The following is a 27,649-nucleotide window of genomic DNA, read 5'->3' as shown; positions in this document are numbered from 1 at the left end:
GTTTTGCCCGGTGTGCTTCCAGTCTGCAGGTGGGAATCTTTGTCTGGATGGGTTCCCCAGACCTGCCTTACCAGCCCTGGCTTCCTGTTGGGGCTGTCTGCTCTTTCCCACAGTCTGCACAGTGCAATTCTGTCCTGGGGGCTACTTCCAAAGCTTCATTTCTGTTTAGGCCTTGGAATTAAATGCCTTCCTGTTTGCCACCAGTGCTTATGTGTTGTGGTGCCTTATGGGATTTTCCTGCTTTGACAGTGTTTTGAGACAGTTCACTGTGCCCTTCAAGTCCTTCCATGTGCACACACACACACCCCACTCTCACCAGTGTCTGGCCCTCCAAAGAACACCAGACCTGATGATTTGTAGCTCCCACTCCAGTGGTTGGTACTTGGACCTCCCTCTGTACCCAGAGCTCAGAGCTCCCTTGTCCCAGAAAGTTTAAAGAGATTGTGCCTCATTCTGCCAAGACAACCCTTGAAACAAAGTGTCCCTCTGTGCTTCCTGGGAGAAGAGCACTCTATTGTCATCTTCCAAAACCTTGGAGAGGTCCCAGAGATCTCCCAGGAAGGAATTTGGGGCCTCAAGCACATGACTTGAGAGGCTGAGGACTCAGGGGTCAGTGGTGTGAAAATTGAGGACAGTAGAGGAGTAGCCTGAGAGGTCTAGAAGGGGGGTGTGAGAGCTGGTGGAGCTTTTCTTCCTGCCAGAAAACAGCCTAAGAAAGAACTAGTGCCATCAAGGGCAGCTGGGGTGGCCTAGACTGGTGACAAGAAGTCAGAACTTTCCCTCCAAGGTCAGTGTTGTGGTGCAATATGTCACCAAGAAGGAGTCTGGATGAGCCCAAGGCTTTGTGTGTGCAGGAAGAGCCAGGGAGGACGCAGAGATGTCAGTGCAGGAAGGTGCCAGCCAGGTGGGGCAGCTGGGGGGATGACGACAGCCTGCAGGGAAAGGGGCAGGGCATGGACACCGTAGGACAGCCTGGGCTGGAGAGGAGTCAGGGATGGGGAGAAGCTGAAAGGCCCTGACAGAGCCACCTTCTGCAGGCCTTTGGCCATGGCTGCTGTCTGTGCCCCTGATGCCAGGAGGAGGGGAGTGGCCCTTGCAGCCCTGGGGCCTCATGGCCTCCTTGTCCCTGCTCAGCAGCCTGGCAGGTGCCACCCCATGGTCCTGCCCTTGGCATTGCCCATCCCATATCCCAGTGCCCCAGGAAGAGCCATTAGGAATGAGGCAGGGACAGGATCTGCCTTCCCAGGGGCTGGGGTTCAGGGCTTGGTCCTCTGGATTAAGGAAACAAGTCAAAGTTTATTCAGCATCAGAGCCACCTTTCCCTTGCTTGTCCATCCTTGTCCATCACTGTCTGCAGTTTTCTGCTCTAACTGGAACCTGGGGACACGTTCTCAGTTGTGTCCCTCAGTGAGACTTATTAGCACTACAAGAAACTTCAGTGTTTCAATCTCATTTTGACTTCTTGAAAAGTTTGAACTTCCTCTCAGGAACTGAGTCTCACATAAACAACACCAAACCCCCCTGAGGGTCATGAAATGCCTCGGGGCTGTTGCTGTGCTGCTGAGCTGGGCCAGGCTCCTGGCACACAGGGCAGTGCTGCAGATAGACAGCTCTGCTGGTGAGCAGCTCCTCTGCACAGCCCAGCAGGGCTGAGGGCACTGCCAGGGTAGCTCAGGGACACCAGCAGGGCACAGACAGAGCTTCAAGGGGCTCAGCACTGGCAGGAGGGCTAAGAGCTCCCTGCAGGAGGAATCTTGGCAGGGCTGCACATGGTGAGTCTGTGGCTGCAGGGCAGTGCAGGGGCAGCTCCTGGAGGCATCTCCTAAAGCTGGCCCAGCCCCACTGATGGGATGGGGGAGCAGGGGCTGTTTTGGGGCACTTTGGAAGAGCTGTGAAGCCAGGGGTGCAGGCGGGCTGCAGCCAGGGGTGCCCAGGGCTGTGGGGCAGAGCAGGGTTCTGCAGCCCAGGGTGCTGTGCTGGGCAGGGACTCTGCTGCCTGCCAGGGGCAGCTCTCAGCCCGGCCTGGGGAGCTGCTGCCAGGGCTGGGGCAGAAGGGCTGTGGGCAAGGAGCAAACCTGGTAGCTGAGGGAGGATCTTTTCCATGTCTCGCTGTTGCAGGGTCAGACCTGCTCACAGCTCCAGACCACTACACCGTATTGAATGGAGAATTGTTTGCAAAGCTCACAAAAGACAGGGGCTACAGGAAAAGAATTAGTTCTGAGGTGTCTTTCCTCTCAGAAATGAATATTTCAGGCAGAGTCAGAAATGAGCACAGGATCCTGGGCAGTGCTGAGCCTTCCCTTGGGGGTGGGCACTCTCCTGTCCCAGCCCTTGGCTTCTCTGCAGGAGGGCTCCTGTCCTCCTCTGTCCAGCACAGCTGCACCTCTGGGCTGGCACAGGGGACACTTCACAGAGCTGCCCTTGGAAACAACATTGTCCTGCTCTCATCACTGCACACGCATTTGTGGATGTGGTTTTTAATATTTATTTGTGTGAAATCAAAGTGAATGCAGCACAAGGGAAAGAGCAGGGCAGATAGGAAACAGGTTGAAGGACTCCGCAGCTCTCCTGGATCTACTTTAAACCACAGAGAGCTGAGCCCTTTTGCCACTTGTCTTTTCTAATGACTCCTCTCATTTTTAGCAATAAAAATGAGAATTTTTACTCCTAAAAAGAACAGTCTGCAGATTTAATGGTGGAACATATCTAACAGAAGAATTATTCTAAGGACAATAGAAGCCTCTGTTCTGCAGTCCGCACTCTTGTGATGAGGGGGGTCAAAAACGGAGCTTTTCCATTAAAGGTAAGTTACATCTAAAACCCCTTTGATCATGAGAGCTGTCACAAACCAGCTCCATGTTCCCACTGCAGCAGAGCAAAGCTGAGCCCTTGGCAGCACATGGGCACAATTCTTGAGGCTCACACCACTCTGAGCCAGCATAAGGGAAACACAATTATTTTGAGGGGATTACTATGAAAGATGGAGTATCTTTGCTGAGAGGGGTATCTCCTAATTCTTCCCTGTCTTCTCCTGTTTTGAACAGATCCTGTACTAATGAACAGCAAATGTCCAACAGCAGCTCCATGGCCCAGTTCCTCCTCCTGGCATTCACAGACAGGCGGGAGCTGCAGCTCCTGCACTTCTGGCTCTTCCTGGCCATCTCCCTGGCTGCCCTCCTGGCCAACGGCCTCATCCTCAGCGCCGTAGCCTGTGACCACCACCTGCACACCCCCATGGGCTTCTTCCTGCTCAACCTCTCCCTCACAGACCTGGGATCTGCACCACTGTCCCCAAAGCCATGCACAATTCCCTCTGGGACACCACAACCATCTCCTATGCAGGATGTGCTGCACAGCTCTTTTTACTTTTCTTTTTCATGTCAGTAGAGTATTTCCTCCTCACCATCATGTGCTATGACCGCTACATTGCCATCTGCAAACCCCTGCACTACGGGACCCTCCTGGGCAGCAGAGCTTGTGCCCACATGGCAGCAGCTGCCTGGGCCACTGGCTTTCTCAATGCTCTGCTGCACACAGCCAATACATTTTCTCTGCCCCTGTGCCAGGGCAATGCCCTGGGCCAGTTCTTCTGTGAAATCCCACACATCCTCAAGCTCTCCTGCTCACACTCAGGCTACCTCAGGGAAATTGGGCTCATTGGGGTTAGTGTTTCTTTTTTTTTTGTTTTTTTTGTTTTCATAGTTTTCTCCTATGTGCAGATCTTCAGGGCTGTGCTGAGGATCCCCTCTCAGCAGGGACGGCACAAAGCCTTTTCCACGTGCCTCCCTCACCTGGCCGTGGTCTCCCTGTTCCTCAGCACTGGCACATTTGCCTACCTGAAGCCCCCCTCCAACTCCTCACCATCCCCGGATCTGGTGGTGTCAGTTCTGTACTCAGTGGTGCCTCCATCACTGAACCCCCTCATCTACAGCCTGAGGAACCAGGAGCTCAAGGATGCCATAAGGAAACTGATAACTGGGTGTTTTTCAGAAGCAACAAACTCTCCTTCTTCTGCATGTTATCTGTCTCATTAAAGGCCAATCCTTTTATGTACTTCATTAAAGGCCCACCATATTTCCTCTATTTTTTACTCCTGGTAGGGGTGTTATTTTGTGAGAATTTGTTCACATAAAAAATCTTTATATATATAAAGAGATATATAAAGATATATATATAAAAGTATATATGTATAAACACCATTTTCAATTCTGTGTTTGCCTTTTTAGCCTGGCCCACAGGCTGTACAAATTGGCAATTGTACTTGCTGTGTGCTTAAGCCAAATAAAGAACTCTGCATTGGCTTGTTTGCCTGACATCTTTCCTCTCTGACTTCTCTGCAGCTGCAGGGTCGGGGCCTCTGTGCAGAGCTGGGCCAGAAAACAGTCCCAGCAGAGCAGCACTGCCAGGGAGCAGCAGCCCTTCTCCTCCATGGCCTCCTCTCCCTTCCCTTCCACACTGTCCTTCAGAGCCCTGTGTTGTTGGATGCCTCAGTGCTCTGGCAGTCGGTCCCAGCCCTGCTGCAGGACTGTCCAGGGACTGCAGGCAGGGACAGCCACGGGCACTGCTGGCACAGAGCTGACCTCTGCAGCAGCACTGCCATCCTGCAGGGGCATCTCCTCAGGCCAGGGCCTGAAAGCTTCAATCTGCTTTCCACTTTGCCCTCCAGGATGTGCCCAACACAACGCCCTGCAGAGGAAACCAGCAGTGACCAGCACAAGGGTGGGAGTGCTCAGGGTGGGGGCACCCAGCAGTGCCCTGGCACAGCCAGCGCCGCTCCCAGCACTGGCCTCTCACCCCAGGCCATTGGGCTTGTTCTTCCCTCCAAGGAGGGACATCAAATGACCAGCTCAGGAGCCCATGTTTGCACTGCATGCACAAGACATGCCCATGTGTCACGGCTTGGGGCTGGGGGGGGTGGAAGGCTTAGACAAAGTTGATGGCAGAAGCCGTCTCGTTGAGCTACGAGGGGCACAAAGGACCCCCTTGCTTTCCAAATTCCTTCTCAGAGAGGAGCCTGGCTCTGGCTGGATCCAATCTCAGGCTCAGATTTTGGTTTAGACTGAAGGAATTTTAGAAATGTGATTCAATCACTTTGTCCTGCAGGTTTTAGTGATGGCAAATCAGAAATATTTCAATAAAATTAATTTATTTATTATGACAAATGAACAAAAAATTGATCAGACAAGTGAACAGATGAAAGATCTTAAACAGAATTATTTCCTGCACAGCATAAAAGCCAAAACCCCCTAGTAGTATAGTGTAAGATAGGACAATGGAGTCTATCAAAGTCATTCTATTAAAGCAATTGGATCAAAGCCAGCAAAAAGAAACAATCCTGAAGCAGAGATTGAGGTAACTCATCACACAAGGACGGAGTAGTTCTCTCTCTTTCACTTAACCCCTGGGCAGCGACCATGAAGAGCTGTCCCTGCTTCATGGCAGAAGCTCCACACACTTCAAGGAAGTCTGTGGAAGAATCTGTCCCATGACGGGGCTTTTATAGTTATAAAGGGTTTGACTGCCAGACATATTTGCAGGCCAGGGAGCAGCTTCTCTGTCAAATCTTGCTTCAAAAAGCAGGATGTGTGTTTGAAGTTTCATGAAACATTTTGGGTTTAGCATAATTCAGCATTAAAAACAGCACCTTGACAGCAGCAGTAACTCATCACAGAGAGTGTGTATTGTTTTCATTCTCTGACCATTGTTTAGGTATTATCAGAGCATCCTGCCAGAAAGGGCCCCTTGATTCCACGAGGTACCAAATACTGTCAAGGTTCCTTTAGTTTCATGAGGCCCAGCAGTGTCACAATGGCCCCTTGATTCCAGGATGTTCCAAAACATCCCAGGGTTCCCTTGGCTCCAAGAGGCTCCCCAGTGTCCCACCGGCCCCTGGACTCCAGGAGGCCCTGCAGTGTCCCAATGGCCACTCGGTTCCACGAGCCACAGCGGCTGCCGCCGGCGTCTGTGCCCGGAGCCGCCGCTCCCACGGGGCTGCCGCACTCACCGCCGGGGTTGCCACTCGCGCAGCCGCCACTCTGCCCCGGCTGCACCGGGACCCGGCACCGCCTCGGGCCTGCGCTGCCGCCTCAGCGGCCACAGGGACACAGGGATGGGAAAGTGTCCCTGGACTGGACCAGGTGCTCCTGGATGATAAAGGTGAGAACAATCCCAGGTGGAACAGTTGGGGAACACAGGATAATCAGTCATCCCATGAAAGCCTTGGAACATTCCCTGCAGAATTACAGCCCAAATGGAACAGTCTGGATGCAATTCTCAAATATTTTGGAAACTCCAGTCATTCCTGACACCAGGATGGAAATTCAGCAGATAACTAAAGCCAGTCCCCTTGGGAGACCACAACCAGCAGGGCTGAGGGAGGCCCTGGCAGCTCCCCAGCACCTCCCTCTCAGTGGGACCCTCTGGCAGCCTCTCCCAGCTCGGGAACCCTCCAGTTTGCAACACTCCAAAGACCCTCCCTGATGCCCAGGACAATTCTGATCCCCCTCAACAAACACTCCTCCAGCTGTGACCCTTGTCTGTTGGCAAACACAAAGGGATTTGTGGGAGTGTTTCCCTGACAACAAGGAGAATTTGGGAGAGGGACCTTTCCACACCCAGCTATTGATGTGTCCACACATCTCTGCCTGGGTGTGGGTGTGAATTGACTGTGGTGTGAAGGTTGTTATTGTGAATCTATAATTCAGTCACTGTTAAATTTATAGCACATGCTATTGAATCACCTGATAACTGTTAAACTGGGCAATGATTAAGTGCTACTAATGTCTTTTGCCCCCTTGTCTTTGGATCTAAATCCTTTGCTCTTGACCCTCTTGCATCCCAAGGCTCTGTGGAAATCATTCCCTTTCATCAAAAAATATATATTTTTTTTGTCGTCCACTTTAAAATCTTCCTCCTTAGCTAAACTACAAAACAACTCCAATTAGTTGTTGATATCTTGAAGACAATTGAAGAAAGAAAAATAATTTGTTTTTCAATGTTTTAATGGGTCCCACAGTGTGTTTGGAGTTGCATCAGCTGTCAGTTCAAGATGGGCCATGGCAGAACTGCTGAGGTTGGGGGGTGAGGAGCAAGGTTGATCAGACAGGGTCAGTGTGGATGTCCTGAGGAGACACTCAGCATCAGGATCACTTGGAGAACACCTCTATCACCTCTTCTCTGAACTAAAAAATATCCATCATTGAATTAAAAAAAAAAAGTACAAATTTTGAAGACTTGTTTTGAAATTGCCTTGAAGACAATTAAAGGAAGACAAAGAGATCCTGAGGGATTTCTGGAATTTAATGAGCCCCATGGTGTGTTTGCAGCCCAGCCCATGATCCTGAGGTGCTGAGAGAAGATTGAAGAAGTCAGAAGCCAAAGTCCAAGTGCCTTGAAGCATTGCTGGGCCCCACTGAGGGCAGGCACTGCCAAAGCCTCCCCAGGGACTCCTTGGAGCAGCTCCTTGGAGGCCAGGAGTGCAGGCAGACAAAGGCTCTGGGCAGGCCCCTGCAATGCTGAGCAAAGCCTGCCTTGGTTTTGTGGAGCACAAAGGCCAAGGCCTGAGCCCCAGGCCCTGGCCCAGCAGATCCTGTCCCTCCCGGCTGGCTCAGGGCTGTTTGGGGGGCACTGGGATGGGAGGGGGAGGAACAACCAAGGCCCAAAACTGGGCAGCCCCTGCCAGGCTCCTGAGGGAGGGGCGAGGCAGAAACCAAGTGCAGAACCTGCCAGGAAAGTTGCTTGTGGTGGCCTGAGTGGCAGAGGCAGCTGCCAGAGGCAAGGGGACAAAGGCCTGGGTGCCTTTGGGCCTTGCAGCCCTGCCAGAGCCCTTGGCCATCTCTCCTGCAGGCTGTCCTGCCCTGGCCCTGCTGCTGCTCTGGCCTTGCAGGCTGCACACACCCCTCCTGCTTTCCCACCCCCCTCCCAGCAGCATTTCCAGACCCTCCCTGATGTCTCTGCACCAGCTCTGGCTGTTCCCTGGAACACAAAGCCATGCCATCATCCTCTTAGTGACCTCTGGAACCATAAGGTTCCCCTTCGAGTAACATTCCTTTTTCCCCACCTTCAGTCTGAACCTTCCAAGCTGCACTTTACAGGTTTCTTTTTCTTTCGAGCACCAAGAAAAGCTTGATCCTTTCAGATCTGCTCTAGAACCTTTCCAGTTCTTCCTCATTCCTCTAGAATGGGGAACCTCACACCCAGACAGACCAGTCCAGATTTGGCAACTCCAGAGCTGAGTCCAGGGGGGTGACAACTCCCTTGTCTGGGTGTCCACACTGCCCCCAAAGCAGCCCCATGTGCAGTTGGCCTTATTAACCTAGATCCTGAGCCCCTGTGCCACAGGACATCCCTGCCAGAGCCCAGGCCCTTCTCCTGGGGGTCACTGCAGAGCTGAGCAGATCCAGGTCACCTCCCATTCCTCTGCCAACCCCCTGGGCCTGCTCTGGGCCCTCCAGGTCCTTGCCCTGCTCCCAAGGGCTGTGGAGGTGCTTAATGGTCAGGGCTTGGGGTTTGGAGCTCAGGGTGGGGATTAGGCAGAACTTTGGGAGGTTTGTTGTTCTGCTGGCAGTTCATGATTAGGGGAAGAGCTTTTTGGGCTGGGTCAGGATTAAAGCTTGGCTTTTCATACTGGTACTACAGGTTTGGGATTGGGGTGGGCACTGGAGTACAAATAAGAGTCTGGAGTTCTGGGATTGGGCTTTTTCTGGCTTGGAATTAGAGCAGTGGATTCCTTTCCATGGGAGGGGCAGCACTTTTAGGTGGTGTTGGGGCTTCAGGTTACAAAGAGAGTAATGGCCTACCAGGAATGTTTGCACAGTCAGTGTTTCAGCACCCTCTGAATTCCCTGAACCTGGTTTTACCTCATCAAAATCCTTCCTCTCTGTTGATCAAGCCCCTCTTTCCTTCCCCAGTTTTCCTTCCCTTTTGTCCCAGTTCCTCTTAACCTCCTCAGAACTTTCATCAAGATGGGCTCAGCTTTGTGATAACACGGTGCAACCTCATGGAATCAAGGAGCCACTGTGAAACTGCAGAACCTCATGGAATTATGGGGCCATTGTGACACTGGGGAAAGCCATGGAATCAAGAGGCCACTGGGACGGTCCAGGGCCCCATGGAGCCAAAGGAACCCAGGGACAGTGGGCAACCTCCTGAAATAAAGGGGCCATTTTGACACTGCAGAAACCCATGGAATCAGGAGGCCATTGTGGCACTGCAGGGCCTCTTGGAAACAAGGAAACCCTGGGCCACAGTGGAATTTCATGGAATCAAGAGGCCATTGTGACACTGGGGAACCACATGGACTCAATGGGCCGATGTGACACTGCAGGGCCTTCTGGAACAAAAGGAACCCTGAGACATCTCAGACCCTCCTGGAACCAAGGGGCCACTGTGCCTCCCCAGAACTCCATGGAATCAAGCAGAGCCGCTGCCTCCCCCCCGCCGCCGCACGGACCGGAGTCGCCGGCTCTGCCCCGCTTGGACAGCTCTGGAGTCAGCGTGTTCTTGGGCAGCACAACTGAGATCAGAGAGTTTCCCACCTTTTGCTTTGCCCCCTCTTTTCCCCAGGGACAGGGCAGCCTCTTCCCATGGCCCCTCTGCTCACACAGGGTGTCCTGCTCTTCTCCTGGCACATCCCATCTCCCCACAGAGCCTTTCCCCTTTCAGGGGAACATGTCTGTGCTGGCCTGAGCAGCCCTTCCTGCACCCCCTGCCCATGCTCCCCACAGCCCCTGAGATGGGGGGGCTGCTCTGCAGAGCACAGGGGCATGGGGGACTCTGTTGGGCTGTGCTGCTCAAGCTGGGAGGCAGAGCCAGCTGATGGTGCTCCCTGCCACTGACCACCTCCCACAGACGCTCCTGTGTGGCCATGGAGGGGGCTCAGAGGGGCCCTGCCTTGTTCCAGAGCTGGGACATGGCTTTGGGGGCTGCTCTTGGTCAACCTGTGCAAGTTCACTGAGGGGGAGATGAATCACTCCTCAGACTCCTGTCCCTGTTCCTGCTGTGTGCCCTGTGCTCTCATGGATTACACCAGACACGTGGTACTTTATCTCTGGGTGACTCCAGCCTGGGCAGGATTCTACTGTCCTTGAGCCCAGCTCTGTCCCAGCAGTGCCCAGGGCCTGTCCCTGCCCGTGGTCACAGCACTGACACCAAGCACAACAGTGACCAACCAGCCAGAGCACTCAGGGACCTTCCCCAAAGGCACAGAAGGAGAGTGTTGAATTGGGAAGGATCAAGTGCTGGTGCTCCCTTGCACTGCTGCTGTTCTGATCTCCTTTTCCCCAACCCCCCTGCACACGGGCACTGCCCTGACATTTTATAAGGTATCTGAAGAACCGTCTCAAAAACACCAGGTTTCCACTGTGTCCTTTCATTTGTTTTAATATGAAGAGAGGATTTCTCATTTACACTGGGGCAGGGTCAAATTCAGGAAGAAGACAGTGAATTAGAAGCTGGATCGAGAACAAAATTTTATTGTGCTCTACATCATAAAAAGTCAAAATACCAAAGAAAACATTCTTAGCCCCTCCAAAATCCTGAGAAGAGGGGGTTGGCATGTAGCAAGTAATGTTAGGAATGATTTACAGAAGAAAACAGGCAGCTTTCTGCTTCTGAAAAGCATCTAATCATCATCTTCCTCAGGGCATCCTTGAGCTCCTGGTTCCTGAGGCTGTAGATGAGGGGGTTCAGTGCTGGAGGCACCACTGAGTACAGAACTGCCACCACGAGGTCCAGAGATGGGGATGAGATGGATGGGGGCCTCAGGTGGGAAAACATGCCAGTGCTAAGAAATAGGGAGAGCACGGCCAGGTGAGGGAGGCACGTGGAAAAGGCTTTGTACCGTCCCTCATGAGAGGGAATCCTCAGCACAGCCCTGAAGATCTGCACATAGGAGAAAACAATGAAAACAAAACATCCCCAAAAAGGAAAAGCACTAAAAGCAAGAAGCCCAATTTCCCTCAGGTATGTGCTTGAGCAGGAGAGCTTGAGGATCTGAGGCACTTCACAAAAGAACTGGCCCAGGGCATTGCCCTGGCACAGGGGCAGGGAAAATGTATTGGCTGTGTGCAGCAGAGAATAGAGAAATGCAGTGGCCCAGGCAGCTGCTGCCATGTGGGTACAAGCTCTGCTGCCCAGGAGGGTCCCGTAGTGCAGGGGTTTGCAGATGGCAACGTAGCGGTCGTAGCACATGATGGTGAGGAGGGAAAATTCTGCTGTGATGAAGAATTGAAAGAAAAAGAGCTGTGCAGCACATCCTGTGTAGGAGATGGTTGTGGTGTCCCAGAGGGAATTGTGCATGGCTTTGGGGACAGTGGTGCAGATGCAGCCCAGGTCTGTGAGGGAGAGGTTGAGCAGGAAGAAGCCCATGGGGGTGTGCAGGTGGTGGTCGCAGGCTAGGGCGCTGAGGATGAGGCCGTTGGCCAGGAGGGCAGCCAGGGAGATGGCCAGGAAGAGCCAGAAGTGCAGGAGCTGCAGCTCCCGCCTGTCTGCCAATGCCAGGAGGAGGAACTGGGGCATGGAGCTGCTGTTGGGCATTTGCTGCCTCAGGGTATGGTTTACTGTTGAGGAGAAAAAAAGGCAGAACAGAATTACGTCAGGTTCAATTAGCAAAACATCTTGCATGTCTCATAGCAATTCAACATTCAGGGCCTCTTTTCAGGAAGATCTCTCTGCATCCCTCTCCTGAGCTCTAGGTTTTGCTGGCTGAAGGGGACACTGAGAACAGGGACTGGGCTACCGAGGAATCCTTCTTGCTGTGCAGTGAGAGGCAACTTGAAGCACAGGGTGACCTCCAATTAAATGCACTTGTGATGTATCAAAGTTGTTCCAGAACTGCTGGTCACAGTTTGCCCAAGGGCAGAACAGAGGGAGGGGATTTGAGGGACTTGATTTTGTTCCAGTTCCTCTTGCCAGGAGTTTGGATGGTTGAAATCTCTGACATTTCTGATGTGCTCCAAGGGAAATTTGTGAGTCCTGAGAGGCAAAGGGATGGTCTCTTGGTGCAGAGACAAGAGCTGGCCATCTTTCCTGTTCACAGCTGACCCTGGCTGGCAGCTTGGAGCTGAAGGGAGATGGGGAGATGGCCCTTAGGAATTCCCTTAAAAAAGAAACAAGGCACTTCTGGGAGCAGAGGATTCCTGGTTCAAAGAGCAGATTGAAAGAATCCTTGCCTTTACTCAGGATGCCTGATTACGATCTCATCTTTCTCCTCCCAGACTGCCACACACAGAGGGATCATTGCAGCTCCCAAGTACAGCTGCCCAGAGCATTTCTATGGATTTAGCACTGAGGAGTTTTCTCCATGGGGATCCTGTGCAGCACAGAGATCCTATGGCAGAGCTGTGCCCTTCTGGAGGGCAGCTGCAGCCCTGCAGGACACCCAGGCAAACGGCTGAAGACCCTGAAGGTGCCTGGAGGGCACTTGGGCACTTGGCTCCCACAGACACATTCCCAAAGCAGCACCCAAAGGGTTTATGTCTGGACAGGAATCTGCCCCCCCCCCCCCCCCCCCCCCCCCCCCCCCCCCCCCCCCCCCCCCCAAACCCCACAGTGGCTCAGAAAACCACTGGTGAGAACAAGGAGAGCCCAGGCAGCAGGGGATGGCAGTGAAATGCCACAATGCTGCTGCCAAGGGAGGAGGGACACAGAGAGACAGCTGGAAATCAGGGCCCTGTCCTTGCCTGGGCTCTGGCTGCTGCAGGGCAATGCACAGCCCAGCCCCCGTGGGCCTGAGGGCACAGGCTCTGCTTAGGCTGGGAAAGGAGCCCAGGCAGGAGCTGCTCAGGGAAGGGGTCTGTGCCACAGGGACAGCAGGGAGGGGCCCCCATCCCCCTGCCCAGCCCTTGTGGCAGCAGCTGCCTCTCCCTGCCTGCCTGTCTCTGGGTGAGGAGCTGTTCCTGCCAGCAGCCCCTGCCTGTGCCCAGCTCAGCTCCCTGCCAGTGCTGCCAGAGCCATCCCCAGCCCAGTGCCCAGGGGCAGCTCTGCCTGGGCAGGGGCTGCAGAGCAGATCCCAGACAGCCTGAGGTGGCTGGGAAGGGGGAGGTGTTCTGGGGGGATGTGCTTCCTGAGAAGGGCCCCTGGAAATGGAGGAGGTGGAGCTGAAGCTGGGAAGATCCCTGACCCTTCAGCTGAAGGCCCCTACCCTGCCCTGCCCTGAGGGGTCACTCCTTCCACCCACCCCTTCTCCCCCAGCCCCATGGCAGCTCCTTGGCCGGGCTGAGAGCTGACCCTGGCAGGCAGCAGAGTCCCTGCCCCAGCACACAGAGCCCTGGGGGCAGGACCCTGCTCTGCACCACAGCCCTGGGCACCCCTGGCTGCACCCCCACCTTCCCACCCCACAGCCAGCCCTGCCACAGGGAACCTTCTGGCCCTGGGCCTCTGATGGGGCAGCAGCAAGTCCTGCTCTGCAGCAGCTTCTCCTGCTGCACTCCAGGAAATCCAGCAGAGCCATCCTGACAGCTCCTGCCACTGCTGCCATTTGGCAGCTGGCAGAGGCACTTGCAGGAACTCACCTGCACTGCTCTGCAGCCACAGCCTGACCCTGGCAAAGGGCTGGCAAGGTTCCTCCCCTGAGCAGCTCTGCCCTGTCCTCCCACCCCAGGATCCCTTGAACCTCCTGCTCCCTTCTCCTCTCTGCCCTTGCTGCCTGCAGCTCCTGCCCTGCTCTGCCATATGGCCACTTCCCCTGCACTGCAGCAACTGGGAGAGTCCTGCTGAAAGATCCTAGAAGCTGTGGGATGTGCCAGCTTTAGGAGATGCCTCCAGGAAGGCAAGTTGAACTTTCCTACAGCCAGAGAATTCTTCCTTCAAATCCTGGAAAGATTTCTCCTGTAGTGAGAGCTCAGTCACCTCCCAACCCAGGCTGCCTCTCATCTCTCTGCCTTCTCTCCTGTGCCCTGGGTGCTGCAGGCAGTGCCCTCAGCCCTGCTGGGCTGTGCAGAGGAGCTGCTCACCAGCAGAGCTGTCTCTTTGAAGCTCTTCTTGCTTGCCAGGAGCTCCCAGTGTGCCAGGAGCCTGGCCCAGCTCAGCAGCACAGCAACAGCTCCAGGCATTTCATGACCCTCAGGGGACTTTGATGTTGTTTACATGAGACTCAGTCCCTGAGAGTGAGTTCAAACAACATATGAAGAAGTCAAAGTGAGATTGAAACACTAAAGTTTCTTGTAGTGCTAATGAGTCTCACTGTGGGACACAACTGAGAAGGTGTCCCCAGGTTCCAGTTAGAGCAGAAAACTGCAGACAGTGATGACAAGGATGGACAAGCAAGGGAAAGGTGACTGATGCTGAACAAAGCTTGACTTGTTTCCTTAATCCAACAGGCCAAGCCCTGACCCCCAGCCCCTGGGAAGGCAGATCCTGTCCCTGCCTCATTCCTCAGGGTTCTTCCTGGGGCACTGGGATGTGGGATGTGCAATGCCAAGGGCAGGACCATGGGGTGGCACCTGCCAGGCTGCTGAGCAGGGACAAGGAGGCCATGAGGCCCCAGGGCTGTGAGGGCCACTCCCCTCCTCCTGGCATCAGGGGCACAGACAGCAGCCACGGCCAAAGGCCTGCAGAAGGTGGCTGTGTCAGGGCCTTTCAGCTTCTCCCCATCCCTGACTCCTCTCCAGCCCAGGCTGTCCTACGGTGTCCATGCCCTGCCCCTTTCCCTGCAGGCTGTCGTCATCCCCCCGGCTGCCCCACCTGGCTGGCACCTTCCTGCACTGACATCTCTGCGTCCTCCCTGGCTCTTCCTGCACACACAAAGCCTTGGGCTCATCCAGGCTCCTGCTTTGTGACATATTGCACCACAGCACTGCCCTTGGAGGGGAATTTCTGACTTCTTGTCACCAGTCTAGGCCACCCCAGCTGCCCTTGGTGGCACTAGTTCTTTCTTAGGCTGTTTTCTGACAGGAAGAAAAGCTCCACCAGCTCTGACACCCCCCTTCCAGACCTCTCAGGCTACTCCTCTACTGTCCTCAATCTTCACACCACTGACCCCTGAGTCCTCAGTCTCTATATACGAGTCATGTGCTTGAGGCCCCAAATTCCTTCCTGGGAGATCTCTGGGACCTCTCCAAAGTTTTGGAAGATGACAATAGAGTGTTCTTCTCCCAGGAAACACAGAGGGACACTTTTATCCAAGAGTTGTCTTGGCAGAATGAGGCACATCATCTTTAAACTTTCTGGCACAAGGGAGCTCTGAGCTCTGGGTACGGAGGGAGCTCCAAGTGCCAACCACTGGAGTGGGAGCTACAAATCATCAGGGCTTGTGTTCTTTGGAGGGCCAAACACTGGTGAGAGTGATGTGTGTGTGTGCACATGGAAGGACTTGAAGGGCACAATGAACTGTCTCAAAACACTGTCAAAGTAGGAAAATCCCAAAAGGTGCCACAACACACAAGCACTGGTGGCAAACAGGAAGGCCTTTAATTCCAAGGCCTAAAGGGAGGTGAAGCTTTGGAAGTAGCCCCCAGGACAGAATTGCACTGTGCAGAGTGTGGGAAAGAGCAGACAGCCCCAACAGGAAGCCAGGGCTGGTAAGGCAGGTCTGGGGAACCCATCCAGACAAAGATTCCCACCTGCAGACTGGAAGCACACCGGGCAAAACTCCCACCGTGGCAAGGTGTGGGAAAGGAAGCAAGTCCTTGTAGAAGTGCCAGCCCAACCTGTGGGAACAGCATCTACCCCCCTGAATACCCGGGGCCTGGGCTGTATAAAAGTGATAGCCCAGAAGCACAACTTGGGGACCCTCCACCGAGCAGAGCAGGGTGAAGAAGGACCGGTGGGGAGCCTCAGGGATCTCCATGGTGTGATACATTTACTTCATCTCTGTCTCTCTCTCACTGGCTTCCCACCACCCCCTTCTTCTCACTCTTTCCATTTCTTTCTCTCTCTCTCCCTTCTCTTTACTGTTAAATCAAACCTGGACTGCTGACTTTGGCACATGGTCTCCTTTGCAGCTGAATTTGGGCAGAGGTGTCTCTTATAATGGGAACCTGACAGTATCCATGAGGTTTTACAGTGTGGGAATGGCCACTGGATTCCACGAGGTTCCACAGTGTCACAGGGTCCATTTGGCTTTGCAAGGCTCTGCAGTGTGATAATGGACCCTTGATTCCATGAGTTTGCAAAATGTCTCAGGACTCCTTTGGTTCTAGGAAGCCCCACATATCACAGTGGCCCCTTGATTCCATGAGATTCCACAGTGTCCCAGGAATCCTTTGGTTCCGTGTGGCCCTGCAGTGTCACAGTGGCCTAGTAATTCCATGAGGTTCCAGTGTCCCAGGGTTACTCTGGTTGAATGAGGTTCTTCAGTGTCAGAGTGGCCCCTTGATTCCATCATTCCACAGTGTACCAGGGTCCATTTAGCTCTATAAGGCTCTGCAGGATGACAGTGGTCTCTTGATTCCACAAGGTCCTGAAATGTCTCAGGGTTCCTTTGGTTCCATGAGGCCCTGCATGTCACAAAGGCCCCTTGACTCCATCAGGTTCCACAGTGTCACAATGGTCAATTAGGTTCAATAATACCCTGCAGTTAAGAATGTCTCCTTTATTTGATGAGGTTCCACAGTGCCAATATGGGCCCTTGATTTCTTGAGGTCCACAGTGTCCCGGGGTCCCTTTGTCTCCATGATGCTCTGCAGTGTCACAGTGGCCCCTTGATTCCATGAGGTTCTGAAAAGTCTCAGGGTTCCTTTGGTTCCATGAGGCCCTGCAGTGTCACAGTAGCCTAGTAATTCCATGTGTTTCCACATTGTCCCAGGGTTGCTTTGGTTCCATGAGTCCCTGAGGTTCCTCAGTGTCATGATTGCCCCTTGATTCTATGAGGTCCCGAAATGTCTCAGGGCTCCCTTGGTTCTAAGAGGGCCTTCATGGCACAATGAACCCTTGGTTCCATGAGGTTCCAAAGTGTCTCAGAGTTCCTTTGGCTCCAGAAGGCCCTACAGTGTCACAATGGCCCCTTTACTCCAGGAGGTTCCACAATGTCCTCGCTGGAACACACATGGCTGTAATTTTGTCACCCCTGCAGAGCTGCCTCCAGCTCTGGGGTCCAGCACAGGAAGGACATGGACCTGTTGGAGTGAGTGCAGAGGGGACCATCAAAGTGATCAGAGGGATGGAGCAGCTCTGCTGTAAGGAAAGGCTGAGAGAACTGGGATTGTTGCGGCTGGAGAAGAGAAGGCTTTGGGGTGACCTAATTGTGGCCTTGCAGTGCCTGAAGGGAGCCAACCAGAAAGATGGGGAGAGACTATTTACAAGGGCCTGGAGTGACAGGCCAAGGGGAATGGTTTCACAGTGAGAAAGGGAAGGGTTAGATGGGATATTAGGAAGAATTTCTGGACTGTGATGGTAGTGAGATCCTGGCACAGGTGCTCAGAGAAGTTCTGGCTGCCCCATCCCTGGAAGTGTTCATGGCCAGGCTGGATGGGGCTCTGAGCTCTGGGTCTAGTGGAAGGTGTCCCTGCCCATGGCAGGGGGTTGGACTGAGATGCTCTTTAAGGTCCCTTCCCACCCAAACCATTCCATGATTCTGTGACTGGTGGGGGATGTGGTGGTCAGAGCTGACGGGCACAGAGACCCCAAAATGATGGAGTTTTCCATTCTAGGTGGAGGAAGAAGAGGGCAGCAGAACTGATACCCTGGACTGCTGGTGGTCAGACTTTGGTCTGTTTGGGAGACTGACTGATCTAGGTGTGAGTGTGGATGTGCTGGAGGGCAGGAAGGCTCTGCAGAGGGATCTGGACAGGCTGGATCAAGAAGGCCAAGTGTCAGGGCCTGCACTTGGGTCCCAACAACCCCCTGGAATGCTCCAGGCTGGGGGCAGAGGGGCTGGAGAGCTGCTCAGCAGGAAGGGACTTGGGGGTGCTGCTTGACAGCAGCTGGATATGAGGCAGAGTGTGCCCAGGGGGCAAGAAGGCCAAGGGCATCGTGGCCTTTGTGGAGAAGAGTGTGGCCAGCAGGAGCAGAGAACTGATTGCCCCTCTGTGCTGGGCACTGGGGAGGCCCCACCTGGAGTGCTGTGTCCAGTTCTGGCCCCTCAGTGCCAAAAGGCCCTTGAGGGACTGGAGCGTGTCCAGAGAAGGGAACGGAGCTGGGGAAGGCTCTGGAAAACATGTCTGCTGAGGGACAGCTGAGGGAACTGGGCTTGTTGAGTGTGGAGAAGGGGAGGCTCAGGGGGGACCTCATTGCTCTCTGCAATGACCTGAAAGGAGGTTTTCAGTGGGTATGGGGTTGGTCTCTTCTGCAAAGCCTTTAGTTACAGGAAGAGAGGAAACAGCCTTAAATTGCATCAGACAAGGTTCCTATTAGATATTCCAAAACACTTTTTCCACTAAGAGAGTGCTCAGGCATTGGAACAAGTAGCCCAGGGAGGTGGTGGAGTCTCTGTAAGCATTCAGGTGGCATCTGGATGTAGCGCTTTGGGATGGGGTTTAGGGGTGATTCTGGTGGTGCTGGGTTGACAGTTGGACTAGAAGATCTGGAAGGTCTCTTCCATCATTGATGATTCTGTGATTCTCTGACCTGTCATCACTGGTTGCAGGTTTGTGCTCTAACAAGACCCTGGGGATATTTTCTCTGTGGGGTCCAGAGGTTTCCATCTGGTCCCTCTGCTTGGAAAGCCTTCCAAATCCATTCTGGTGAGGGGAGGTGGTGATGCAGCAACAGCAGCCGCCTCGTGGGATGCCTGGACACCCCTGGGGAGGCAGAGCTGGGGCCACTCATTTTGTGCCCTGTCCTGGCTGGGTGCTGGGGGGACTGCCCTGAGGAGAGACAAATGAGGCTTCTCCTGGAGAAAGCCTCAGCCAGAGCTCAACTTCCCAATTAAGCCCGGGGCTGGGGGTGTGCCAAGGGGGAAGTTGTCCTGCAGGCAGCAGGACAGGACAAGCAGGACGCAGTCTGCTCAGGACACGGCGCATCTGAAGGACACCATGGGTTTGGGCCCATTGTTGCTGCTTTATTAAATCACAGCTGCCTCCAACTGGCTCAGTGGAGACAGAAGAGCAGTGCTCGTAGTTTGAATCGTGGTTTTTGCTGAAGACTTGAAGGTATCAGGATTCCAGTTTTCCTGCCTGTATAAAAGACAGAGTTTCTTTTTTGTGATAACATCTACGACTGGAAAGATCCCCAGGCAGCCACCAGGGATGATGTCACAGGGATGATGTCACAGGAGAGATGTGATGTCCTAAGGGGGCTGTGATGTCACAGGGAGGATGTGATGTCATAGGAGATGTGATGTCAAAGAGGATGTGAAGTCATGGGAGAATGTGATGTCACATGGGAGCTGTGATGTAACGGGGGAGGATGTGATATCACAGAGAAGGATGTCATAGGAGACATGCGACGTCACAGAGGAGGATGTGATGTCACAGGGAGCTGTGATGTCACAGGGGACATGCGATGTCACAGGGGAGGACGTGATATCACAGGAGAGCTGTGATGAGACAGGAGACATGCGATGTCACAGAGGAAGACGTGATGTCATAGAGGAGGAAGTGATGTCACAGAAGAGTTTTGATGTCACTGGGAAGGATGTGATGTCACAGGCAGCTGTGATGTCACAGAGGAAGATGTGATGTCATAAGAGAGCTATGATGTCACAGAGGAGGATGTGATGTCATAGGAGACATGTGATGTCACAGAGAAGGATGTGATGTCACAGAGCAGGCTGTGATGTCACAGAGGAGGATGTGATGTCACAGAGGAGAATGTGATGTCACATAGGAGGATGTGATGTCATAGGAGATGTGATGTCACAGAGGATGTGATGTCACAGGGAGGATGTGATGTCACAGAGGAGGATGCGACGTCACAGAGGAGGATGTGATGTCACAGAGTGGGATGTGATGTCACAGGGAGCTGTGAAGTCACAGAGGAGGATGTGATGTCATAGGAGAGCTGTGATGTCACAGAGGAGGACGTGATGTCATAGGAGAACTGTGATGTCACAAAGGAGGCTGTGATGTCACAGATGAGGATGTGATGTCATAGGAGGTCTGTGATGTCATAGGAGGTCTATGATCTCACAGAGGAGAATGTGATGTCATGGGAGGGTTGTGATGTCTCAGAGGAGGATGTGATGTCACAGGGGAGCTGTGATGTCATAGAGAGGTTTTGATGTCATAGGAGACAGGATGCCACAGAGGAGAATGTGATGTCACAGGGCGCTGTGATGTCACAGAGAAGGATGTGATGTCACAGGAAGGATGTGATGTCACAGGAAGCATGTGATATCACAGGGGAGCTGCGATGTCATAGAGAAGGATGTGATGTCATGGGGATGATGTGACGTCACAGAGGAAGATGTGATGTCACAGAGGAGGATGTGATGTCATATGATAGATGTGACACAGGGAGGAGCCGAGGTTGGGGAGGGCAAAACCGGCCCCAGAATGGATCGGGAATGGGGACCCCCCCCTGCGTTCCCCTGTGTCAACCTGCTCTGGGGGGCTTTGGGAGGGCACCTCCCCCTCAATGGTCATCCAGCTCACCCTAAAGGTGCCAGGACCACCCCACAGACCCCCAAGGACCCCCTAAATCCATCCAGAGCCCACCCAGGACCCCCTCAATCCCATTTTCTGGGGGACCTTTAGGGGCACTGGTGGCTGAGCTGTGCAGCAAAGTTCATACCTGTCTACAGCCTGACTCACTGAAATGCTGATTTTTAAGCACAGAAAGGAGAAGCTTGAGGCAGTTTGTTGAAGGCAGAAAGGCTGATTTCTCATGTATTTTAATTACTTCTGAAATGCTTCAAAGCCTGGTTTTCAGGGGTTTATTCAATTTGGCAAGTTCATGGGGTTTTCTTGGGCTGTTCTTTGTGTGTGGGGTGGGTGGGTTGGTTGTTTTTACAGTTACTTGTCTCATATACTTGGTGCTTTTCCCAGGAGAACATTGATTTGTGTAGAGACAAAATGCCAGGAGAATATCTTAATCTGGGGATAAAAATACTCCCCGGGGAAGGATGCAGGATGAGTTGGTATGATTTATTTAAGAGTTTCAGGCCCACAACGAGCAGTTTCAGCCAAATTTTCTAAGTGACTGAGGAACCCTTTGCTCCAAATGTGCTCCCCTGAGGCAGTTTCAAATCCCCAGTTGTGATTCAGTTTTCTGGAATGATTCTAAATGAATTAAATGCTTTTTTTGGCCATCATCTAGGCAACTGCTGCCACAGATAACTTCAATTGTAAGAAAGCAGAAGAGAAAGAAATGAAAGGGCCACCTGTGAGCAAAAGGTATTTTTCATTTTCAGTAGTCTCTGAATTTTTGTTACTAGTTTTCTGTTTCTGTGGAAGAGTTCAGTGTCCTCCCTCCTGGGAGGGATGGGAACAAATGATTAAATGTGGAAAATGTTCCGTTCCAACACTGCAACCTGTAAATTGTCCAGATGGTCTAAAGATGTCCAGATTATTGAAAACCTTCCATATTTTTGTTTTCAGGGAGAGAGAAATATTTGATGAAGAAATCCAGCAAAGGCAAAAGTGCAAGGCCAAGCCTCAGCCTGTGGAAAGCTGAGGGGTGGCACCGGCAGCCCCGGAATTACATCGGGAAAATAAGAAACAGGAATTTTGGGGTGAGATCGAGCTTTTTTCAGTGGGGTTGATCCACTTTGAGGTGACAGATTGATCCCTCTTGACTTTTGGGATGCAGAGCTGGGAGAGACTGGAATGTTAATGGTCCATGGCTCCAACACTCTCCAGTTGCAGAAGCAGTGGGGGCTTTGCTGCCCAAGGGCAATGGAACTGCCTGGGGCAGAGGGGGGAACATCCACCCTTGGAGAGGACAGGCTAGGCTAGGAGCCGGAGAGGGGAAGTGTTATTTTTATGGTTTTATATCACTATAAACAGGAGCCAAAACTGTCCCAAATCTACTTTACACGGAAATAAAATTTTCCTAAACTAAACCCTATAGATAGATAGATAGATAGATAGATAGATAGATAGATAGATAGATAGATAGATAGATAGATAGATAAACTATCCTCAGGGGGGAGTGGCCTCTGCATCTTTCTACTCTGATACTTTCTTTTCCCTTCTACATTTTCTTAAGTGTTATTTTTACGCTTTCATATCACTATATACAGGAACCAAAATGGCTCCAAACCTGCTTTACATGGCAACCCAACTGTTCTAAAATAAACACTACATATATATATCTATAAACACTGATTATTCACTGTCCTTTCACTCTAATCTGCCCAAGGGCTGGATTAACAAGACCCTGGGTCATATCTGCCCAAGGGCTGGATTAACAAGACCCTGGGTCACCCTCACTGTCAGGGGGGTCGGGAGAGGGGCTGGACATGGAGGAAGCTTCTGGCAGCTGCTCACAGAACCCACCCCTGGAGCTCCCCTGCTACCAAAACATGGCCATCCAGACCCAATACAGTGCCCAGCATGGATGACCTGGAACCAGGTCTGTCCTCAACGTGGGACCCTGTGGATCATCAATAAAGGTCCTCCAATAGCTGACGGAGTTGGAGCAGCGGCTGAAGCTCTTCCCGCAGTCGGGGAACTGGTAGAGCTTCCCTTACCGGTGGGTCCATTGGTGTCTGGTCAACTTAGAGCTCTCGGTGAAACTCTTCCCACACTCCCCACACTTGTAGGGCCTCTCCCCTGTGTGGATGCGCCGGTGCGTGACAAGGTGGGAGTTCCGGTTGAAGCCCTTCCCACAGTCGGTGCAGCGGAAGGGCCTCTCATCTGTGTGTGTCTGCTCATGCCTGAGGAGATCTGAGCTGGTCCTGAACCTCTTCCCACATTCCAAGCACTTGTAAGGTTGTTCCCCAGTGTGGATGAGTCGGTGGATGTGGAGGTGGAGCTGTAACTGAAGCTCTTCCCACATTCCCAACATGTGTAGGGCTGTTCCCCAGTGTGCACACCACGGTGTTGGAGGAGGGTGGATCTCTGGCTGAAGCTCTTCCCACATTCCCTACAGGTGTAGTGCCGTTCTCCGGTGTGGATGTGCTGGTGTTCGATCAGGTGGGAGCTGTCCCTGAAGCTCTTCCCACATTCCATACACGGGTAGGGCCGTTCTCCAGTGTGGATGCCCTGGTGGGTGCGGAGGTTGGAGCTCTGGTTGAAGCTCTTCCCACATTCCCTACATGTGTAGGGTCGTTCCCCAGTGTGAATGCGCTGGTGGGTGTGGAGGTTGGACCTCTGCCTGAAGCTCTTCCCACATTCCCCACACGTGTAGGGACGTTCCCCGGTGTGGATGTGCTGGTGGGTGAGGAGGTTGAAGCTCTTCCTGAATCTCTTCCACATTCCAAGCACCTGAAGGGCTTCTGCCTGCTGGGAGGCTGCTCAGGGACCACCAGCTCAGAGCTCCCCCTCAAGCTCCGGCTGCCTTCCTGGCACAGGCTGGCTCTTTCCTCCTCAGAGCACCCTGGGATGGCTTTGGAGCCCCTCCTGAGGGGGGATCTCCGGCCCTTTCCCTCCCCGCTGCCTTCCTGCGCCGGGGAGCCCTTCAAAACGCCTCTCCCACCAGGGTCTCACGGGGGATTTGTCCTCCGGGCTCTCCGTCCTCAGCTCGGGGCCTGGGGCAGGAAGCAAGAAGGACAGGGAGGGGATTTGCCTCTGGCCCACAGGAAGGCCAAGGACATCCCCCAACTCCGGCCCCGGCAGGACGGCGGCGCCAGCGGGGTTGTCCTGCAGCCGGGGCCATGCTCGGCTGACAGAGCCAGCACAACACCCGCCCAAAGGGACACTGACTTCCTCCTCACCTGCTGGGGGGCCCAAGGCATCTTCCTCTTCCTCGCAGCCTTCTCCTCCATCTGCCCAAGCTTTGGGAAGGACAAATCCTGATGGGGGGAAAACAAGGGCTGAGCGCGTTGGCTTGGGGGTCCTCCTGCCCAAGTCCATCTCTAGAACTCACCGGGCATCCTGTCTCCATAAAAACCTCCCAAACACCAAGATTCAGCCCAGAAAACCCAAACCACCAACATTCAGGCAAAAAGCCTCTCAGAAATAGTGAGATGAACCCTCCCCAAACTGCAAAAAGTTAAGATTCAGCCAAAACATACTCCAAAATATGAAGATTCAGCAAAAAAAAAAAATAATGTTTAAGTGGGAGGATTAGGAGAGTGAGGACATTTCATGAGCACTTGATTTGATTGAGTTGCTATATATTAATCAAAAGCTGAATTAATGTAGTCTCACTTAAAACTCAATTTTTTTCTTCCTAGTTTCAGTGTAGAGAATAAATATGAAATTACTGGACTTCAGGCCTTCATCATTACCCCTGTGCTTTGGTGTGCAAATGCTTCCTCCTTCCACGCCTCCTCTGCCATCATTTCTGACAACTGGATTCCTCTGTTGTGCCAATATTCTGGGTGTGCAGTTTCCATATTTGCAAGGATTAAAAGCAACTTTTTGCCTACGAGTGTGAAGTTTAGTGTGAGAGAATCCTGGGCAGTCAGACACTGAAATTGTTGAGCTGCAATGGGCCATGCAAAATGGAATGACAGAATCCATTCTGCTGCCCAGATACAGAAGCCAATCTGTGGCTGTGGCTCTTTGCCTCACTGGCACCATCCTCTGTGGTTCCTGCTGCCCACCATGGCACTGGCAGCCCCAGGGGCACAGGTACATCCATCCTGTACATGAAGTCAGTGTCAGACTGTCCACAAATGTTAGCAGGAGTAAAACACTGCACTGCTGATCTTCTCGAATTTATCTCTATTAATGTCTGGCTTCACTTGGTCAATCTGTGTTCTCTTGCACAACATTACATGGGTTTATGATTTTTATTATCACTGCACCAAATTAATCTGGAATGTGTGGTCAGAACAGTAATTACCTGTATTTGTGTATAACTGTGTGCTCTTCTACTTTTCATGCTTTCTGGCAAATTCACTGACAACTTCTGCCATGACTACATGATGGGGCCTGAATTTAAGGTTCGGGGGTTTCCTGAGGGCAGCACTACACCAGACTTTTGTGTGTGTGTGAGACAGGCAGAAGAACAAATGCCTGCACAGCCCAGAGCAGTCAGTGTGGGGCTGTGCTTGCTGTTGCAGAGACCCCCCGGGAACAAACCCAGGCAATAGTTTGGGTTTATTCCTTGCTCTGTGTCAGTGGAATAGAATGTTCCACAGGAGCTCTGTCCCCCTCTGTGGCACTGGGTGGCTCGAAGCTGAAGAGAGGGGGGGTCAAGTGCAAGTTCCCTTCTGAAGTGTGTGTCCCTAAGGAGGACACTTGCCTTGTTATTGCTTATTGTTTGTAATATCTTATAGATCTATCATACAACACCTAAGGATGGATTCTATAGAATATGTGCCATATATATGATACAGAATATATCTGATTATTGCTTTATCTGTCTGTCCAGACAGATATTGTATATGCAGAGAGATTGTATTCGAGGGATATGTTCCTCTCAATACCCTGTGAGCTCCACTCCCAAGGTCAGCAAATTCCTGAAGCTCCCACTTCTGTGCCCTGCAGGTTTTGGCAGATTTGCAAGAGCAGGGGAATCATTCCCTGCAGCCCCTTTGCACTGTAGGAAATGGGAGCCCTGTGCACATCCTGCTGCCTCCAGATTCCATTCTGGGTGTGGGAAGGACCCTGTGGGGAGCAAAGAAATGCCTGGTTCTGCAGGAGCTGCAGATGCTCAAGGGGCAGCAGGACCAAGTCAGGGGCCTGAAGGGGGCCTGGGGGGCTTTGGGGTCCGGGAGGGTCCTGGGGGAGCTGGGGAGGGGCTTTGGGGATTGGGGGTACAGACCAGGACAGACCAGTACAGACCAGTACCTCCTCACTGCTCCCCAGATCTCTCCTGGAGCTGGGCCACCTTGTTGTGGGACACCTGAGCCCCCCCAGTGCCCTCCCAGTACAGCCCAGTGCCCCAGTACAGCCCACTGTGTTCCTCTCCAGGGTGCTGGGTGATCCCTCTTTGAGGGGGGTTGGAAGTGATTTGAGGGGGAGCTGTGGGATATTTGGGGGGATCTGGGGGTTTGTATGATTTGGGGTTTTGAGTGGCGTTTAGAAGTTAAAGCTTGGGACTTTGAAAGGAGGTCTGGGATGGGGGTCAGAGGTACCTATGGGGGGAGGGGATTAAAGGGAAAATGGAGGTTAGGAGACAGTTGGGAGGGGTTAATGGGGCCTGGGGGGGAGAGGAGGGGCTGCACCAAGAGCAGGTGAGTCTTGAGACCCCCCTGGTGTTCCCCAAGACCCTCTTGGTGTCCCCAGTTCCACCCCTGACACCCTGAGACCCCCCTGGTGTATCCAATGTCCCCAGGGCCTCTCCATAGCCATAATTCCCCCTAGGCACCCCCATTTCCACTGTCCACAAACCCTCCCCACTGTCCCAAACCCATCCCTGATGTCCCCAACCCTCCATTCACCCCAGGAGCCCCCCTGGACCTCTGACCACAAAACACCCCCCACACACTCACAGAAAGGCCAAGGGCATCTGGGAAACACTGGAGAGAGTTGGGGGCTTTGCAGGGCCCTGGGTGATTACTGGGGGATACTGGAACACACTGGGGGAACTGAGGGACACTGAGAGGGCACTGGGAGGGACTGGGGAGTTAATGGGGATTACAGGACACAGCGGGGGACACTGGGAGGTTACTGGGCATACTGGGGGTTACTGGGTGCTCATGCAGGATCACTGGGCCGTCCTGGGGGCAGTGGGAGGTCACTGGGACACACTGGCTGGTCACTGAAGGGGTCACTGGAAGGTCACTGGCATATACTGGGGTCTAGGGATCCCCTTACCCAGATGTGGTACATTCCCCCCCCGGATTTTGGGGGCCATCCCTAGGACCCCTTCTTTTTGGGGCTGGGGGACCCCCTAGACCCACTGCTGGGCTTTATGGGACCCCCCAAAATGCCCTCAAAACCCTGAAATCCCCCCTCGACACATCAAAACATTCTCAAGGTCCCCTCAAATGCCTCAGAGGCCTCATCCCTCCCCAGCACCCCCTAAACCCTCTCAGTGACCCGCAAAACCCACCTGGACCCCCAGTCCCCTTTAGGGACCCCCCAATCCCCCTCAGAGACCTCAAAACCATCTAACACCCCGTAAACCCCTAGAGACCCCAAAACTGCCTAAAAGGTCCCGCCAGGACCCCCAAACCTCCTCAGAGACCCCCAAAGCCCACCTGGCACCCCCCAAATCTCCTCAGAAACCAAAACCCCCTCAGAGACCCCCAAACCCCTTCAGGAACCTTCAACCACCCCCTGAGTCCCCTCAGGACACCGAACTCCCTCAGGGACCCTCAAAACCTCCTCGGAATCCCCGAACCCCCCCGCTAAACCCTCCCGAGCCCCCCGGGGGGACTCACAGCACTCAGAGCGAACCGCAGGCCCCGCCGCCATGACCGAGTCCCGGCTGCGCGCGCACCGCGTTCAGAGAACGCCGCCGCAGCCAATCAGCGCGCGGCCACGCCCCCGCAGCCCCCGCCCCGCCCCTGCCGCGTTGGCTGCCGGGAATCGGTGATGGCGGCGGGTCGGTCGGTGAGCTCTGAGTGCAGGCGGGGGGTGCGGGAGAGCGGGGTCTGGGGATCCCCTCGGGGGCTGCGGGGAGCGCGGGTGAGGGTGGAAAGGCTGCAGGGCTCGGGAGGGTTTAGCGCGGGGGTTCGGGGATTCGGAGGACCCTCTGGGGGGCCGCGGGGCCCGGAGGCCTCCCAGGAACCCGGAAGGGTGATTCGATTGCCGGGAAAGTCCCTCGGAGA

The 27,649-nt window shown here is 53.5% G+C and overlaps 1 protein-coding gene and 2 pseudogenes across 1 annotated transcript; 1 reads left to right on the top strand and 2 right to left on the bottom strand.

Moving 5' to 3' along the window:
• Window positions 1-27,649, top strand: part of LOC135405253 (zinc finger protein 850-like) — a 259,075-nt pseudogene that overhangs the window by 110,625 nt on the left and 120,801 nt on the right.
• On the bottom strand, window positions 10,570-11,535 carry LOC135406395 (olfactory receptor 14J1-like). Its single transcript, XM_064640793.1, has one exon. The coding sequence runs from the start codon at window positions 11,533-11,535 to the stop codon at window positions 10,570-10,572; it is 966 nt and encodes a 321-aa protein (XP_064496863.1).
• Window positions 22,333-23,237, bottom strand: LOC135406394 (gastrula zinc finger protein XlCGF7.1-like; annotated as a pseudogene).

The sequence above is a fragment of the Pseudopipra pipra genome, chromosome W, assembly GCF_036250125.1.
Source record: "Pseudopipra pipra isolate bDixPip1 chromosome W, bDixPip1.hap1, whole genome shotgun sequence".
Classification (NCBI taxonomy): Eukaryota; Metazoa; Chordata; class Aves; order Passeriformes; family Pipridae; genus Pseudopipra; species Pseudopipra pipra.
Note: the sequence above shows the minus strand (reverse complement) of the source record. Positions and strands in the feature narration are given on the sequence as shown.

What these genes read in the sequence shown, in the direction of transcription:
- LOC135406395 (XM_064640793.1), bottom strand. Translation starts at nt 11,535, where the DNA reads ATGCCCAACAGCAGCTCCATGCCCCAGTTCCTCCTCCTGGCATTGGCA.